This window comes from Delphinapterus leucas, chromosome 2 (assembly GCF_059928025.1).
Source record: "Delphinapterus leucas isolate spDelLeu-1000000601 "Yukka" chromosome 2, BTC_Dleu_Yukka2, whole genome shotgun sequence".
Taxonomy (NCBI): Eukaryota; Metazoa; Chordata; class Mammalia; order Artiodactyla; family Monodontidae; genus Delphinapterus; species Delphinapterus leucas.
The window spans coordinates 62,428,752-62,445,966 of NC_143130.1; the positions used below are offsets into that span (position 1 = coordinate 62,428,752).

The 17,215-nt window shown below is 33.8% G+C and overlaps 1 protein-coding gene across 7 annotated transcripts in view; it reads right to left on the minus strand.

Annotated features, from left to right (window-relative positions):
- SCAPER (S-phase cyclin A associated protein in the ER) overlaps positions 1 to 17,215 on the minus strand; it is a 494,989-nt gene that overhangs the window by 320,250 nt on the left and 157,524 nt on the right. For all 7 annotated transcript variants that reach the window (XM_030761728.2, XM_022580126.3, XM_022580128.3 and 4 more), the window contains 5 exons: positions 10,821 to 10,991; positions 10,034 to 10,109; positions 9,720 to 9,837; positions 9,334 to 9,445; positions 6,237 to 6,377 (listed from right to left, as the gene is read on the minus strand). In XM_030761728.2, coding sequence (XP_030617588.1) covers positions 6,237 to 6,377; positions 9,334 to 9,445; positions 9,720 to 9,837; positions 10,034 to 10,109; positions 10,821 to 10,991 — 618 coding nt within the window. The remainder of the gene's footprint in view (positions 1 to 6,236; positions 6,378 to 9,333; positions 9,446 to 9,719; positions 9,838 to 10,033; positions 10,110 to 10,820; positions 10,992 to 17,215) is intronic.

Genomic DNA, 17,215 nt, shown 5'->3' on the forward strand with positions numbered 1-17,215 from the left:
CATAAAATATTTAAATGAATGAGAGAACAAGAAAAAACTAGATTGTCTATTTTTATTTTCTTTGTAGATACAATACATTTCAAAAGAGAGTTTCAGAGATTATCGAAGAGAAAGCAATGAAAATTAAGAGAACCAACAGGGCAGCAGTTGGTAGCAGGGTTTTAAAGCAGAATTCCGTATTAGCAAAAATCTTAGTACAGACTGTTAACTCAGTGAACCTGGATTATTAAGAATTTTTAAGACTGAAAATGGAGCTGATATCTTTATGTAAAAACAACCAGCAGTCAACCACTTATCTTGACGGAAATTATTTAAACTATAGTTTGGGTTAATATGTTTATAGGAGCCACTTTGGTTTAATGAGATTATAATGAAAGTAAATATATTAGGCAATTAGACAGATCAAAATTCATACAAGTCATATAAGAAAAAGACCACAAAATGAAAATACTAAATCAATAATAAGAACAGTGGTAAAAGCATAGGCTTTGGAACCACAAACATCAGGATTTTAATTCTGACTGTGTGACCATCAACAATCTGCCTTCAGACTGCTCCTCTAAAATATAAAAATAATACATAGTTCAGAATTTCCACTTCCAGCTTTGATGGAGTAAGAGGGTCCAGATGCACCCTCCCACCTTAAACAACTAAAAAATTAGGCAAATATATAAAATATATGAAATTCAATTAATGTAACACAGCAAATATCAAAAGAACAAAGGACAAAACCACATTATTCTTGCAATAGATGGAGAAAAAGGATTTGACAAAATCCAATACCACTTCATGATAAAAACACTCAACAAACTAGAAGTAAAAAGGAACTTCCTCAATTTTTGAAGTGTATCTATGAAAACCCCATACCTAACATCATACTTGATGATGAAAGACTAAATGCCTCCCACTCCAAAGATCAGGAACAAGACAAGGATGTCCACTCCTACCACTTCTATTCAGTATTGTATTGCAGGTTGTATCCTGGGCAATAAGCAACAACAACAACAAAAAAAATCAAAGCCATCCCGATTGGTAAAGAAGAAGTAAAACTATCTCTAGTTGCAGATGGTATGATCTTGAATATAGAAAATCTTAAGGAATCCACTAAAAAGCTATTACAACTAATAAGCAAGTTCAAGCAAGGTTTCAGGAGATAAGATAAATATATAAAAATCAATTGTATTTCTATACACTAGCAGTAAACAATGTGAAAATGAAATTAAGAAAACAATTCCATTTACAGTCACCTCCAAAAGAGTACAATCAATACTTAGGAATTAATTTAAACAAGAAGGTGAAAGCCTTGTGTGCTGAAAATTAGAAACCACTCCATAAAGAAATTAAGGAAGATTTAAATAAATGGAAAGATATCCTGTGTTCATGGATTGGAAGATCTAATATTATTAAGATGGCAATACTCTCCAAAGCACGGTAAAAATTCAATGCAATCCTAACAAAACTCCAATGGACTTTTTTATGGAAATGGAAAGCTTATCCTCATCCTAACTGCAAGTTGCCCCAAATAGCTAAGACAACATTGAAAAAGAACTAAGTTGGAGGACTATAGTTCCTGATTTCAAAGCTTACTGAAGTGCTACGGTAATCAAAACAGTGTGATACCAGCATAAGGACAGACGTATAGACCAGTGGACTAGAACTGAGAGAAGAGAAATAAACCTGTACACCTATGGCTAATTGATTTCCAGCAAGTGTGCCAAGACCATTCACTGGGGAAAGAATAGTGTCTTCAAGAAGCAGTGCTTGGACAAATGATATCCACCTGCAAAAGAATAAAGGCAGACCCCCTACCTCATTCTGTATATAAAAATTAATTCAAAATGTATCTATGACCTAAATATAAAAGCTAAAACCATAAAACTCTTAGAAGAAAACATGGAGGTAAATCTTCATGACTTTGAATTTTGCAATAATTTCTTAGCACAAAAAGTACAAAAAATAAAACAAAAGATAGATAAATTGGACTTCATCAACATTAAAAACTTTTGTGCAAAGAACATTATCAACAAAGTGAAAAGGTAACCTACACAGTGTGAGAAAATATCTGCAAATTATATATCTGATAAAGGACTAGTATTGAGAATATACAAAGAACTCTTACAGCTGAACAACAAAAAGACAAACAGCCCAATTTAAAAAAATGAGCAATGGACTTTGAATAGACTTTTTTCTAAGGAAGATATACAAATAGCCAATAAGCACATAAATATATGCTCAATATTGTTAGTCATTAAGGAAATGGACAGATTCCTAGAAAGACACAAATTACACAAGAGAAATAGATAATATGAATAGCCCTATGTATATAAAAAAATGGAATTTTTATTTAAAAAACTCATCCACAAAGAAAACCCCAGGCCCAGACGGCTTCATTGGTAAATTCCACAAAAAATTTAAGGAGGAAATTGTACCAGTTCCACATAAACTACTTTAGAAAACTGAAGAGGATGGAAACCTTCCCAAGTCACTTTAGGAGGCCAGCATATTCTGTTACCAAAAGCAGACAAAGACATTGTAAGAAAAGAAAAAAAAAGATCAAAATCCCTCACAAACATTGATGCAAAAATTCTTAAAATTTTAGCAAACGAAGCACACCAAAATATAAAACTGATATTATATCATGACCATGTGAGGTTTATCCCAGAATTGCAGTTACTTTGGTAACCAACAATCAAATACTGAAATTCACCATTTTAAGATCTTAAAAAAACACATAATATCATCTCAATAAATGCAGAAAAAGCAGGTAACCAAATTCAAAGTCCATGGTAAAAAATTTTTAGTAACTAGGAATAGAAAGGAAGTTCCTCAATCTGATAAAGAACATCTATGAAAGATCTACAGCTAATATCACACTTAATGGTGAAAGACTGAACGCTTTCTTCCTAAAATTAGGAGCACGGCAATGATATTGGTTCTCATCATTAATCAACATTGTGCTAGTACTGGTTAATGCAATAAAGGGAGATTTAAAAATGAAAAACATACAGGAAAAGAAGTAATAAAACTAGAACTAGTAGGTTTAGCAGGGTTGTAGCATATAAGGTAATACACTAAAATCAAATGTGTTTCTATAAGTTAGCAGCAAACAATTAGAAACAAATTTAAAACAAGATACTATTGACAAGAGCATTAAAAATATGAACTGCAGATAAATTTCATAAAATATATACAAACCAAAATAAATGGAGATATATGCCATCAGACATATGGTTCAGAATACTCAATATCATTAGGATGACAAGTCTCCCCCAGATTAATGTATATATTCAATGCAATTCTAATCAAAATACAGGCAGGCCTCTTTTGGGCGGGAGGAGTAGAAATTCATAAGGTGATCCTATAAATTACATGGAAATGCAAAGAACCTAAAAGAGCAAAAGTAGTTTTAGAAGAAAATAAAACTTAAGGATTTATACTTGATTTCATGACTTATTATAAAGGTACAGTAATGAAGATAAAGTTTTATTTATAAAGATAAATGTAACAGAATAGAAAATCAGAAATAGACCCACACATATATAGCCAATTGCTTTTCAACAAGGGTCTAAGGCAATTCATTATACAAAAGATAGTCTCTTTAACAACTGATACTGGAACATTATATAACCATATGAAAAAAATGAACCTCAACCCTACCTCACACCGTATAAAAAACTTAACTCAAAATGGAACATAGACCTCACTGTAAAATTTAAAACTTCTAGAGAAAACTTAAGGGAAAATCTTAGTGACCTTAAGTTTATGTAACTTTTTAAAATAGGGTACAGAAAAACATAAAGTATAGAAAAAAAAAGTCTATATGGGACCTTTCCAATTTTTAAAACTTCAAAAGACCCTTTTAAGAAAATGAAAAGGCAATCCGTAGACTGAGAGAAAATATTTGCAAAACATAGATATTAATATCTAAAATATACAAAGTCCTCTAAGAAATTCTGCTATTTGCCACAACATGGGTGAAAATGGAGGGTATTATGCTAAGTGAAATAAGCCAGAGAAAGAAAGAAAAATACTGCATGGTATCACTTATATTTGGAATATAAAAGAAAAAGTGAAACTCATCGAAACAGATTTTTCTTTCTGTAGTTGATTTCTAGTTTCATACCATTGTGGTTGGAAAAAATGCCTGACATAATTTCTATCCTCTTAAATCTGTTGAGACTTGTTTTGTGGTCTAGTATGTGATCTATCCTGGAGAACATTCCATGTACACGTGAAAAGAATGTTTATTTTGCTGTTTTTGAATATAATGTCCTATAGATATCTATTAAGTCCAACTAGTCTACTGCATCATTTAAGACCATCATTGCCTTATTGATTTTCTGTCCAGATATGCAACCAACTGAAATGCCCATGAACAGATGAATGGATAAAAAAGATGTGATATATATATATATATATACAATGGACTATTACTCAACCATAAAAAAGAACAAAATTCTGCCATTTGCAGCAACATGGATGGACCTAGAGAACGTTATGCTTAGTGAAGTAAGTCAGACAGAGAAAGACAGAAACTGTATGATATCACTTATAATTGGAATCTAAAAAATAATACAAATGAATATATATGCAAAACAGAAACAGACTCAGAGACATAGAAAACAAACAAACCAGTGGTAACCAAAGGGAAGAGGGGAGAAGGGAGGGGCAAATTAGGGGTACAGAATTAAGACATACAAACTACTATGTATAAAATAGATAAGCAATAAGGATATATTGCTATTACAGGGAATTACAGCCATTATCATGTAATAATTTTAACGGAGTATAATCTGTAAAAATACTGAATCACTATGCTGTACACCTGAAACTAACACAATATTGTAAATCAACTATACTTCAATTCAAAAAACTCAAAGAAAGAGCAAACAGAAAAGTAGTTGTCACAGGCCGGGGGGAGGCAGATAGAAATAGGGAGAGATTGGTGAAAGGGGACAAACTTTTAATTATAAGATGAATGAAATGTAAGCATCTAATGTATAACATGGTAGCTATAGTTGATAACACTGTATTGTATTGATATAATTGAAATACGCTAAGAGGGTAGAACTCAAATGTTCACACACACACACACACACACAAAAGATAAATATGTGAGGTGATGGATATGTTAATTAACTGGATAAGGGAAATCCTTTCACAATGTATATGTATATCAAATCACCATGTAAATATCTATTTTATTTGTCAACTATATCTCAAAAAAGCTGAAAAAGAGAACTGTTTGACTAATAACAAAACAATCTAACTTTAAAAAATGAACAAAGATATTTGAACACTGTACCAAATAAGAGCTACAGATAGGAAATACACACATGAAAAGATGTTCAAAAAGCAAATTAAAACCACATGACACTATACATAAAGACTAATATGGAATGGTTAGAATTACAGTATGTAACCATGTCAAGTGTTGGTGAGAATGTGGCTAACTAGAACTCTCATCCACTGTTGGTAAGAGTATATAAAGTGTTTCTTTAAAAGTTAAATCTATCATAAGACTCTGCCAATATCAGGTATTTACCAGAGAAAATGAAAGCACACATCTGCACAAAGATTTGTACACGAATTTACACAGCAGCTATATCTATAACAGCCAAAAACTGGAATGAAAACAAATGTCCATCAACAAGTGACTGGATTAACAAACTATGGTATTTCTACACAATGGTATACTTCTCAGCAATGAAAAGGAAATGATACACAACAGCATGGATAAAATTCAAAATAACTATGCTGAATGAAAGATGCCAGGGCAAAGAGTACATACTCTATGATTCCATTCATATAAAATTCTGGAAAATGCTAACATCCATAGTGACAAAAAGCAGATCAGCAATTGCGTGGTAACAGAGTTGGAGGAAGGAATGAATTACAAAGAGGTATAAGAAACTTTTGAGGGTGATGGAATTTTTTATTATTTTCATTGTACTGATGGTTTCAGGAATATATATGTCAAAACTCAACAAATTGATGCTTCACATATGTGTTATTTATTGTCTGTGAATTATACCTCAATAAACCTGTAAAAAGTAATACATATCTCACATGATTATTGTAAGAATAAGATATTGCACATAATAAGTATCAAATGAGCATGTAAAAATGCTGTTATTCTGGCACAGGATAAACATTTGATAAACATTAGCTTCTCGTGTAACAACTGAAAAAGTACTCAAATAACTAATTCAATGTTCAAAGCACCTAAGTTATACCTTAGCTTCTTCCTCTTGTGCTTTTTTAACAATTGCTTGTAACTGCACCTCTCGTTTAAATTCAGCATGAAGTAATTTCTCTTCCATCATCCTACGTCGTTGGTCTAGTAACTCTTCTTTCCACTTCCGGACATCTTTCTCCTATATGCAATGAATTATCACATCATTAATTTCAGCATACATAGTCACTTGACAAGAAGTGCAAACAGATAAACAGCTTAGGAATTATAAAGTCAAGAATGTGGAAAGACCTAAAGGATCATGACTAATGATTATGAACACAGCCTATGGAGCCAGACTGATGAGTTCATAATCTACCATGGTCACTTGCTAGATATATAAACTGGGCAACTTTTTTAGCCTATGTCTCAGTTTCCTTATCTATAAAGAGAATAGTAGTAGTACCTAACTCATAGGTTTTCAAGATTGAGTGAATATACGTAAACTCTTAGAACAGTACATTAGACGTTGCTCAAGAGAAATATTTGCTGTTATTATTATAGTGCACTATGAGCACACTTAAAATGAAAATAGTGTATATGTCTTATCCTTATAAACATTAATGGCTCTATAACCCAAATTCAAGACACATAATTTTATCCTAGAAATTGAAAAAAAGGTGAGAAGTCTGAAAAATAAATATTTGCATAAGAAACATTCTCTGAAGGAACAGAGAGTTTTGACTATAGAAGAATAATTACGTTAGCTCCCTTTACTTCCTTAAAACAATATCAAATAGAAGTAAAAGACTTGTCCTGTGCTCCAAGAAATCAGAACCTGCACCTGCAATAAGAATAAATTATAGAAAATCAATGTTGGCTCAACATGAATGGGAAGAAAACTAACATTTCAGTTGAATTTCATCTATATAATAATGTATTTAACCACCTAAAAAAGTATGATGCAGAAACAGTACTGGATTAGGAGCTAGGAACAGGTCCTTAAAGCTCTAGCTCTACAAATTATTGGTCATGTGATATTGGTAACTAGCTCTGCAAATTATTGGTCATGTGACATTGGAAACAGCCCTTATCCTCTCCTAGATTCAGTTTTCACATCTATAAAATGGGGTTCAGGGGGACTTCCCTTGTGGCGCAGCGGCTAAGAATCCGCCTGCCAATGCAGGAGACGTGGGTTCGATCCCTGGTCTGAGAAAATCCCACATGCCACGGAGCAACTAAGCCCGTGCACCACAACTACTGAGCCTGCGCTCTAAAGCCCGCGAGCCACAACTACTGAGCCCGCACGCCACATCTACTGAAGCCTGCGTGCCTGGAGCCTGTGCTCCGCAACAAGAGAGGCCACAACAGTGAGAGGCCCGCGTGCCGCAAAAAAAAAAAAAAAGAATTTACTATTTTGTTTGCATGAGTATCTGGAGATTATATTATATAGTGAGAAAATAAAGTATATAATTTTATTTGTATTAAAAATACAATAAGGGAAATTATAATTGTGTTAGAACATTTTTCTAAAACTTAAAATGAAATAATATATTAACTCTTATAGAGCCCCATGACATGGAGACTGTTTTTCATATTTGATCTATTCAATCTAAATGATTAAAATCTTGATTAAAATAATTAAATTCTTGAGATTCAGGTAAAGAGAAAAATTACAGATTTTCTTCCTTTCCCAGCCAACTTTTCCACTGTACTAAGGAGAATCTTATGCCACCTCATTTTTACATTCAAATTATTTGGTCCAATTGTTTTTCCCAATTTTAAAACAAACATAAGTAATGCAAATATTTTTAACCTAGGCATATTAGTCCTCCTTTCTAGGACCAGAAGGTAACAAAGGAGTTCACCTATACTATAAAGGTTACCTATCTTCTGTCATGCTATGCTAGGTATATGTAGTTCACAGGCTTTAAGATGGCTCCAAATGATCCCAGCCATCTGGTATTCAGACCCTTGTGTATTTCCCTCCAACACTGTACCAGGTTCGTGACCAATACAATTCAGCAAAAGTGATGGTATATCACTTTCAAGATTAGGTTATAAAAGACAGTGCAGCTTCCATTTTGGCAGCTCACTTGTTCATTCTCTATCTTTCTCGTCTTCTCTCAGATTACTCTGTGGGAAAGGTAGCAGCCATGTTATAAGAACATCAGGCTATGGAAAGACCCACATGGCAAGATACTGAGGTCCATAACCAACAGCTAAAGAGGAATCCAGGCCTGCCAATAACCATATGAGAGTTTGGAAGTGGATCCTTCGGCTCCAAATGACGGCTGCCCCAGACAACAGCTTGACTGCAACCGCAGGAGAGACTCTGAACAAAGAAATAACAACACAAGCCACTCCTGGTTTCCATGCCCAAGAAACTTTGAGCAGTTGTTTTAAGTGAAAATGTGTGTTGTTTTAAGCTGCTAAGTCTTGAGGCCCTTTGTTACACAGCACACATAACTAATACAGTACTCATGTCTGCCATGTGTAACTAACAATAAGAATGACCATATGCTGAGCAACAGCCACCCGAGCACCATGGTACTGTTTTACTTGCCACTTTCATCATCACAACTGGTTAACAATGATAATTGTCATTTTATGGATAAAGAAATTAAAAGGCAGTATTGTTATGTAATTTGCCCAGGGCATCATATCCTATTATGTGGTTCAAACCAGGATTTCACCTGATTGGCCATCTCCAGAGCCCATGTTCTTTCCACTACACCACACTGATCAGAAGTTACACTGCTCTAAATACTCCAAGAATCTCTTCCATAAATCTAATTAGTGCCCTACTTATTCAAATCTGATCATCTCAAGCTCAAAACTGTCCTACCAGTTCATTGAACACTTTGCACAAGACTTCCCAAGGAAACCCCCACTGAAAATGGCAAAAGACAAAGCGCAGCTTTAAAATCCATGCGAACTCAGCAAAACATCAATTTACCAGCTTTTTTAAGAATGACAAATTCTGTTTTCTTTCTTTAACAGGTAGCTTTCTGTAACTCAGTAGATAGAAATGCTTTTGTTTCCTAGTAAATATATTTTTATTGTTCTTTTAGCTTCTTTCGAACCAGAAGAAGTCAAGTTGAAAATAAGCCCATCAATTTAAGGCAATCATACTTCCCTAAAAATTAAAAACTCACCCTTTCTAACAATTTCTGAAGCTTTAATGTTTTCTCTTCACGTAACTTTTCCCTTAGCTGCTGTGCTTTCATTTGTTTTTCTTCATGTTTCTTCTTAGATTCTGCAATTGTTCTATTAATACAAACAAATGGACAAGAGACACAAATGTTTACATGATAAAGTCAATAATATCTTCTTTAGTCTTCAAAGTTCTTAAAATAAATATAAAAAATATACAAAACTAACTTTGGCCTAAAATTTCACAGAAACATTGTCACTTTTCAATGGATCTGGAAATGTCTTGAATAATGTACCTTAAAATAGTATGTAGTAACTCCATTTAATAGTCAAGAACATCTAGTTCCCTTCCTGTGAAACATTTCAAATTAATTTTCAAAGGCCAGACCTTTTACGAGATGGTGAGGAAAGTTTTTCATGCATGTGAATTCCATGTCCTGGAGGTCTAGCAGGTTCCTCCTCTACAATATCCCCCCAGGATGTATTCTGGCGCCAAGACTCACGAGCTGTTTTCAGAAAAAAGAAAACCGCTATTGCTTAACCACATAATTCTATAAAACCAACATTTGAGAACAGACTTTTAAAAGGCATCCCACTCTTATTAATTTTACACAAAAACCCCAAGTAATAAGATAATCTATTTTATATCCCTCTACCTATACATACAACACACACACACACAAACATACAAACATGTAATACCTTCATAATCTGCAAGGACATCGTTCCAATCCATAGACATACCACAGAAAGATACACTTCCACTGCCCATGCTGGCCTAAAATGTAACAAGAAAAATTGAGTAACAAATATTTGAACCAATTATAACCTTATAAAATGAACTATATATGAAATTTTTCTACCTATTGCTCATATATTTCATTTAGCAAACAGTCCAAAACCAGAAAAAAGTTACATACCTCTTACAGTCACAATAATTACCAAGTTAAAAATACCACAGCCTATACATTTTAAGAGGAAGACTAACCTATGTGCCATTAACAGCAGAGACAAGCCAAGTAATTTTAAAAGAAAACTATTGGGTTTAAACTATTACTACATAAATTCTGACATATTTAGAGCATACATCAGAAAAGCTAAAAAGTATTTGTTGGGCATTAAAATTTAATAGGATAACATAGCAAACATTCATGATTACTTTTATTCTTTAAGAAATCCCTCTCATCAACATATATATCCTGAGCGCCTAGTGATAGCAAGGCAATGTGTCATTTGCTTTTTATTAGCAGAAGGAAAAATATATCTTCGACTCTTCTTCAATCTGTACAATTATAATCTGAGAAATGTTACGTATTTACTTACTCTGAGATTCATTTTCTTGATTTGTAAAATGAGAAAACAACTTCCAACTTGTCAATTGCATTATATATAAAAACACTTAGTAACGGTAAAGTGCTTAATAAAAGACTTGCTATTGTTTATTGTATAAGTCTCAATCACCCAGAGAATAAAAATTCTAAAAGCTCACAGAAAAATCACTGTCGTTGTCAGTTTCAATATTGATATCATTGTTTTCTTCAGCTTCAATTTCTCTGGTTAACTGTTCCTCTTCAGCAATAGCACTAGCAATGGCTTCTTCATTGGCCTTTTCTAGACGATCTGCTAGCTCTTCCTTTTTAGCAAGAACTTCTGCCATAGACTATAAAGTTAAAAACAAAATCAGTTGACTGGAAAGTTAAGTAAGTATTTCTTTATGTTCTAATCATAAATAGTATATATAAAAATAGCATTGATCTAGAATTATAAAACTTGGGGTCCAGTTATATGACTCGGAAATTTCTTAAAAGCAAAAGACTATTTTATATTCCATAAAATGATACAATAATCCATGAGACCTTTTTACTAAACTGCTGTGCATGACAAACTGTGAAGTTGTATAAATAACAGTTATTGTTATTAATAATAAACTGTGAATTTCATTTGAGCACCAAAATTCAAAACATTTACAGGTCAAATATTTGAAAAACCAAAGAAAAACATTATACTTTAAAGGGAATATAAAAAAAAAATTATGCCGTACTGGTGATGACACTTTCTGAACATATATACCTTACTTAAAATTATGCATTAGAATTATGTAATACAAATATATGCATCAGAATTATTAATTAATAAATCCCTATAAAAAGCTAAATATGCATACTATAAACCCTAAAGCAAACAGTGAAATAACAAATATTTATGGCTACTAAGCCAACAAAGAAGATAAATTATAAAAGAAAATTAATCAAAAAGATGGGAGAAAAAGGAAAAAGGGGATGAAGAACAGATGAGTCAAAGAGAAAAACAATAAGATGATAGGTTTAAAGGAACCATATCAATAATCACATTACACGGAAATAGAGACTCAAATTGGATAAAAGCAAGACCCCAAACCACATGCTGCCCATACGAAACCTAATTTAAATATGAGAATATAAACAGATTACAAATAATAGAGCTACCATACTAACACTAACCAAAAGAAAGTTGAAGTACTAATATCAGACACAGTAGATTTCAGAGCAAAAAATATGACAAGGGATAAAGAAGGTCATTTCATAATGATAAACTGTTAATTCACTAAGAAGACAAAACAATCCTAAAGGTTTATGAACATAATAATAGATCTTCAAAATGAAAGAAGCAAAAACTGATAGAATTACAAAACAAAATAAACTTAATGGGAATGTAAAATGATGCAGCTACTTTGGAAAACAGTCTGATAGTTTCTCACAAAGGTTAAATGTAAAGTTACCATACGACCCAACAATCCCATTCCTAGAGGTATACTCAGGAGAAACGAAACCATATGTTCACACAAAAACTTTTACACAAATATTTAAAGCAGCATTATTCATAAATTCCAAAAAGTGGAGAAAACCTAAATGTCCATCAACTGATGAATGGATAAAATGTGGTATATTCCACATTTTTCAATCAGTGGAATATTATTTGGGCATAAAAAGGAATGAAATACTGATACAGGCTAAAACACAAATGAACCTTGAAAACAATATGCCTAGTGAAAGAAGCCATTCACAAAGACCACATATTGTATTCCACTTCTATGAAATGTCCAGAACAGGCAAATCTATAGAGACAAAAGACAGATTAGTGGTTGTATAGAGCTGGGAGGGTGGGGTGAAAGGGAGGATTGCTACTGGGCACTGGGTTTCTTTTTGTAGTGATGGAAGTGTTCTAAAACTAATTATGGTGATGTCTGCACAACTCTGTGAATATACTAAAAAACACTGCACTGTACACTCTAAATGGATAAACTGTATGCTATGTAAATTATATCTCAATAAAGTTGGCTTAAAAAAAGTAGCCCCACAGATATATGCAGAGATTTCAATACCCCTCTCTCAACTGATAGAACAAGTACAGAAAATTGGCAAAGGAAACCTGAACAATATTATCAACAAAACTGACCTAGATATTTTCCCAAGAGAAATGAAAACGTATGTTCAAAACAAAGACAAACGTTCATGGTGCCTTTATTCATAATAGAGAAACTGGCAACAACTCAAACATCTGTCAACAATTGAATGGATGAACATACTGAGTTACATGCATACAAAAGAGTACTCCTAAAGACAATAAAAGAAGAAGGAACTATTAATATACACAACTACATGGATGAATCTCAAAATAATTATGCTGAGTGAAAGAAGCTAAACAAAGATTACATTATTCCATATACAGAAATTTCTTAAAATGCTAATTAATATGTAGTAACAGCAGAATAGTGATAACCCTGGGAAGGGGAAACAGGAAAGAGCAGAAAGGAGGGATTACAAAAGAGAAAGTGAAAACTTTTGGAGGCAATCCATACTTTCATTATCTTGATTATAGTGATGATTTCACAGGTATAAACACATGTCAAAATATATCAATGTGTATATCTTAAATATGTGAAGTTTATTGAAAATCAATAACACCTCAATAAAGGTATTAAAAATGCAAGTGCTTGAGCTTCAGCTTATTACTGAATTGGTCTGGAGTGGAGCCTAGACATGGGTATCCTTTTTAAAGCTTCCCCTCCCCACTTCATTTCCCCTATCGATGCTCTGCCCCCTCAAAACATACAAGATTGTCCCTGGGGAAGAGAATGGGGTGAGAGAGTTTAGATGACAGACTATTTCTTTGCATCATAAGCTTTTTCTCTGTAAACGCTAGAATATTACAGAAACTAACTTGTTAAGGTGCCACACAAATATCATACCTAACAATGATTTAAAAAAACTATTAAAGTTAAATATATTTAACTTTGCAGAAAGTAAATTCTCACATAAGCCTATTTCCTTCTCAATTTTATCTTCTCCAGAGGACATTTCTATTTCACCTCTTAAGACCTGAAGAGATTTTAACAGAGTAACAGAGCTTACGGATGAAATAATGATTAAATTATCCGTATACAACTTCTACTATTTTCACACTGTGAAATTCAAATACATACCTGCATACATAATCATTTTTTAAATTTCTAAATTTTCATTAAAATTTGTAATTTCAGTAAATCTAAAAAAAATAAATCCATGGTAGCTAGGATTTACATCAGCACATTTTTACAATGGTGGCAAAAGTGGACCTTAAACATAAAGGGTCCTTTATGTTTAATAAATAAATTTTATTATTATAAATTCTTACAGTCATTTTTTGCTTAGGTTTCTGTTAAATAAGAGAACTACAGATTTTTTTAGTTGAACCATGTATGTGACAATACTATATTGAGGGGAAAAAAGAAAACAATTTTCTCAACACTGCAGCAATTCTCTATAACCCTCTATTTAGAACCTAAACAATGACATGCTTATCTAGAGCAACCCACAGAAGTATCTGTGCCAAGACAAATTAAAAACATAAAATTTTCTCAAAATATTAGTTTAGTTAAAATTCCTCTAAGACCTCTAAGGATATGATAATATTCATATGTAAAGCAGAACTTATTTTCCTTCAAGTATGTAAATGTCATTCTCAAAATAACCAAGGGTTTTTAATACTCTACCATAAGCTTATTTTACCTACGTGATCAAAATAAAAATGATGAGAGAAGAATTTTTAAATAATTATTTTATGCTTATTTAACTATAGGATCTTTTTCCTCTTTTGAAATTTGATTCTCATAGAATCCATTTGCAAAATAAATAATTTAACATGATAGCTAGCTATGAAAACAAAAATATAAATACGACCAATTTCTACTGATACATTAAACCCACTATTTACATGACTGTAAATTAGTTAACCTTTAAAACATTCGCACTAAAAAACCTAAGTTAAAAAAAAGTTGCCCTTTATTCCTTTATAATGGAATCTAAATATTTTTCTTATTACTGTAACTCTTATTTTTCCCTTAAACAATCCATATCAAATTTCAACTGTATCTAATCTTGCTCTCTCTCTAAAATGTATAATTTGGCCTAATATCATCTGCTGGTATCATCTTTCAACATGATGAGGCATTAAGTTTAAAAAGAAATTATAGTATACAGTGGCCAATTAAAAACTAAATTTGGAGTGTAGGAGGAGGAACCAAGATGGCGGAGTAAAGGGACATGCTCTCACTCCCTCTTGCGAGAACACCAAAATAACAACTAGCTGCTGGACAATCATCCACAGGAAGACACTGGAACTCACCAAAAAAGATACCCCACATCCAAAGACAAAGGAGAAGCCACAATGAGAAGGTAGGAGGGGCACAATCACAGTAAAATCAAATCCCATAACTGCTGGGTGGGTAACTCACAGACTGGAGAACACTTATACCACAGAAGTCCACACATTGGAGTGAAGGTTCTGAGCCCCACATCAGGCTTCCCAACCTGAGCGTCCAGCAACCGGAGCAGGAATTCCTAGAGAATCAAACTTTGAAGCCTAGTGGGAATTGACTGTAGGACTTCTACAGGACTGGGGGAAACAGAGACTCCACTATTGGAGGGCACACACAAAGTAGTGTGCGCATCGGGACCCAGGGGAAGGAGCAATGACCCCAGGGGAGACTGATTCAGACCTATCTGCTTGTGTTGGAGGGTCTCCTGCAGAGGCGGGGGGAGGGCGACGCTGTGGCTCACCACGGGGACAAGGACACTGGCAGCAAAAGTTCTGGTAAGTACTCCTTGGCTAGAGACCTCCCAGAGTCTGTCAACAGCCCCACCAAAGAGCCCAGGTAGGCTCAAGTGTTTGGTTGCCTCAGGCAAAACAACCACAGGGAGGGAACCAAGCCCCACCCATCAGCAGTCAAGTGGATTAAAGTTTTACTGAGTTCTGCACACCAGAGCAACAGTCAGCTCTACCCACCAACAGTCCCTCCCATCAGGAAACTTACACAAGCCTCTTAGATAGCCTCATCCACCAGAAGGCAGACAGCAGAAGTAAGAATAACTACAAATCTGCAGCCTGGGAACAAAAACCACATTCACAGAAAGACAGACAAGATGAAAAGGCAGAGGGCTATGTACCAGATGAAGGAACAAGATAAAACCCCAGAAAAACAACTAAATTAAGTGGAGATAGGCAACCTTCCAGAAAAAGAATTCAGAATAATGATAGTGAAGATGATCCAGGACCTCAGAAAAAGAAAGGAAGCAAAGATTGAGAAGATGCAAGAAATGTTTAGCAAAGACCTAGAAGAATTAAAGAACAAACAAACAGAGACGAACAATACAATAACTGAAAGGAAAAATACACTAGAAGGAATCAATAGCAGAATAACTGAGGCAGAAGAACGGATAAGTGACCTGGAAGACAGAATGTTGGAATTCACTGCTGTGGAAAAGAATAAAGAAAAAAAGAATGAAAAGAAATGAAGACAGCCTAAGAGACCTCTGAGACAACATTAAACGCAACAACACTTGCATTACAGGGGTCCCAGAAGGAGAAGAGAGAGTGAAAGGACCAGAGAAAATATTTCAAAAGATTATAGTCAAAAACTTCCCTAATGTGGGAAAGGAAATAGCGACCCAAGTCCAGGAAGCGAAGTGAGTCCCATGCAGGGTAAACCCAAGGAGAAACACGCTGAGACACATAGTAATCAAATTGGCAAAAATTAAAGACAAAGAAAAATTATTGAAAGCAGCAAGGGAAAAACAACAAATAACATACAAGGGAACTCCCATAAGGCTAACAGCTGATTTCTCAGCAGAAACTCTACAAGCCAGAAGGGAGTGGCATGATATACTTAAAGTGATGAAAGGGAAGAACTTACAACCAAGATTACTCTACCAGGTAAGGACCTCATTCAGATTCAATGGAGAAATCAAAAGCTTTACATACAAGCAAAAACTATGAGAATTCAGCACCACCAAACCAGCTCTACAACAAATGCTAAAGGAACTTTTCTAAGTGGGAAACACAACAGAAGAAAAGGATCTACAAAAACAAACACAAAACAATTAAGAAAATGGTCATAGGAACATACATATCAATAATTACCTTAAATGTGAATGGATTAAATGCTCCAACCAAAAGACACAGGCTTGCTGAATGGATACAAAAACAAGACCCATATATATGCTGTCTACAAGAGACCCACTTCAGACGTAGGGACACATACAGACTGAAAGTGAGGGGATGGACAAAGATATTCCGTGCAAATGGAAATCAAGAGAAAGCTGGAGTAGCTATGCTCATATCAGATACAATAGACTTTAAAATAAAGAATGTTACATGAGACAAGGAAGGACACTACATAATAATCAAGGGATCAATCCAAGAAGAAGATATAACAATTATAATTATATATTCACCCAACATAGGATCACCTCAATACATAAGGCAACTGCTAACAGCTATAAAAGAGGAAATTGACAGTAACACAATAATAGTGGGGGACTTTAACACCTCACTTACACCAATGGACAGATCATCCAAAAGGAAATA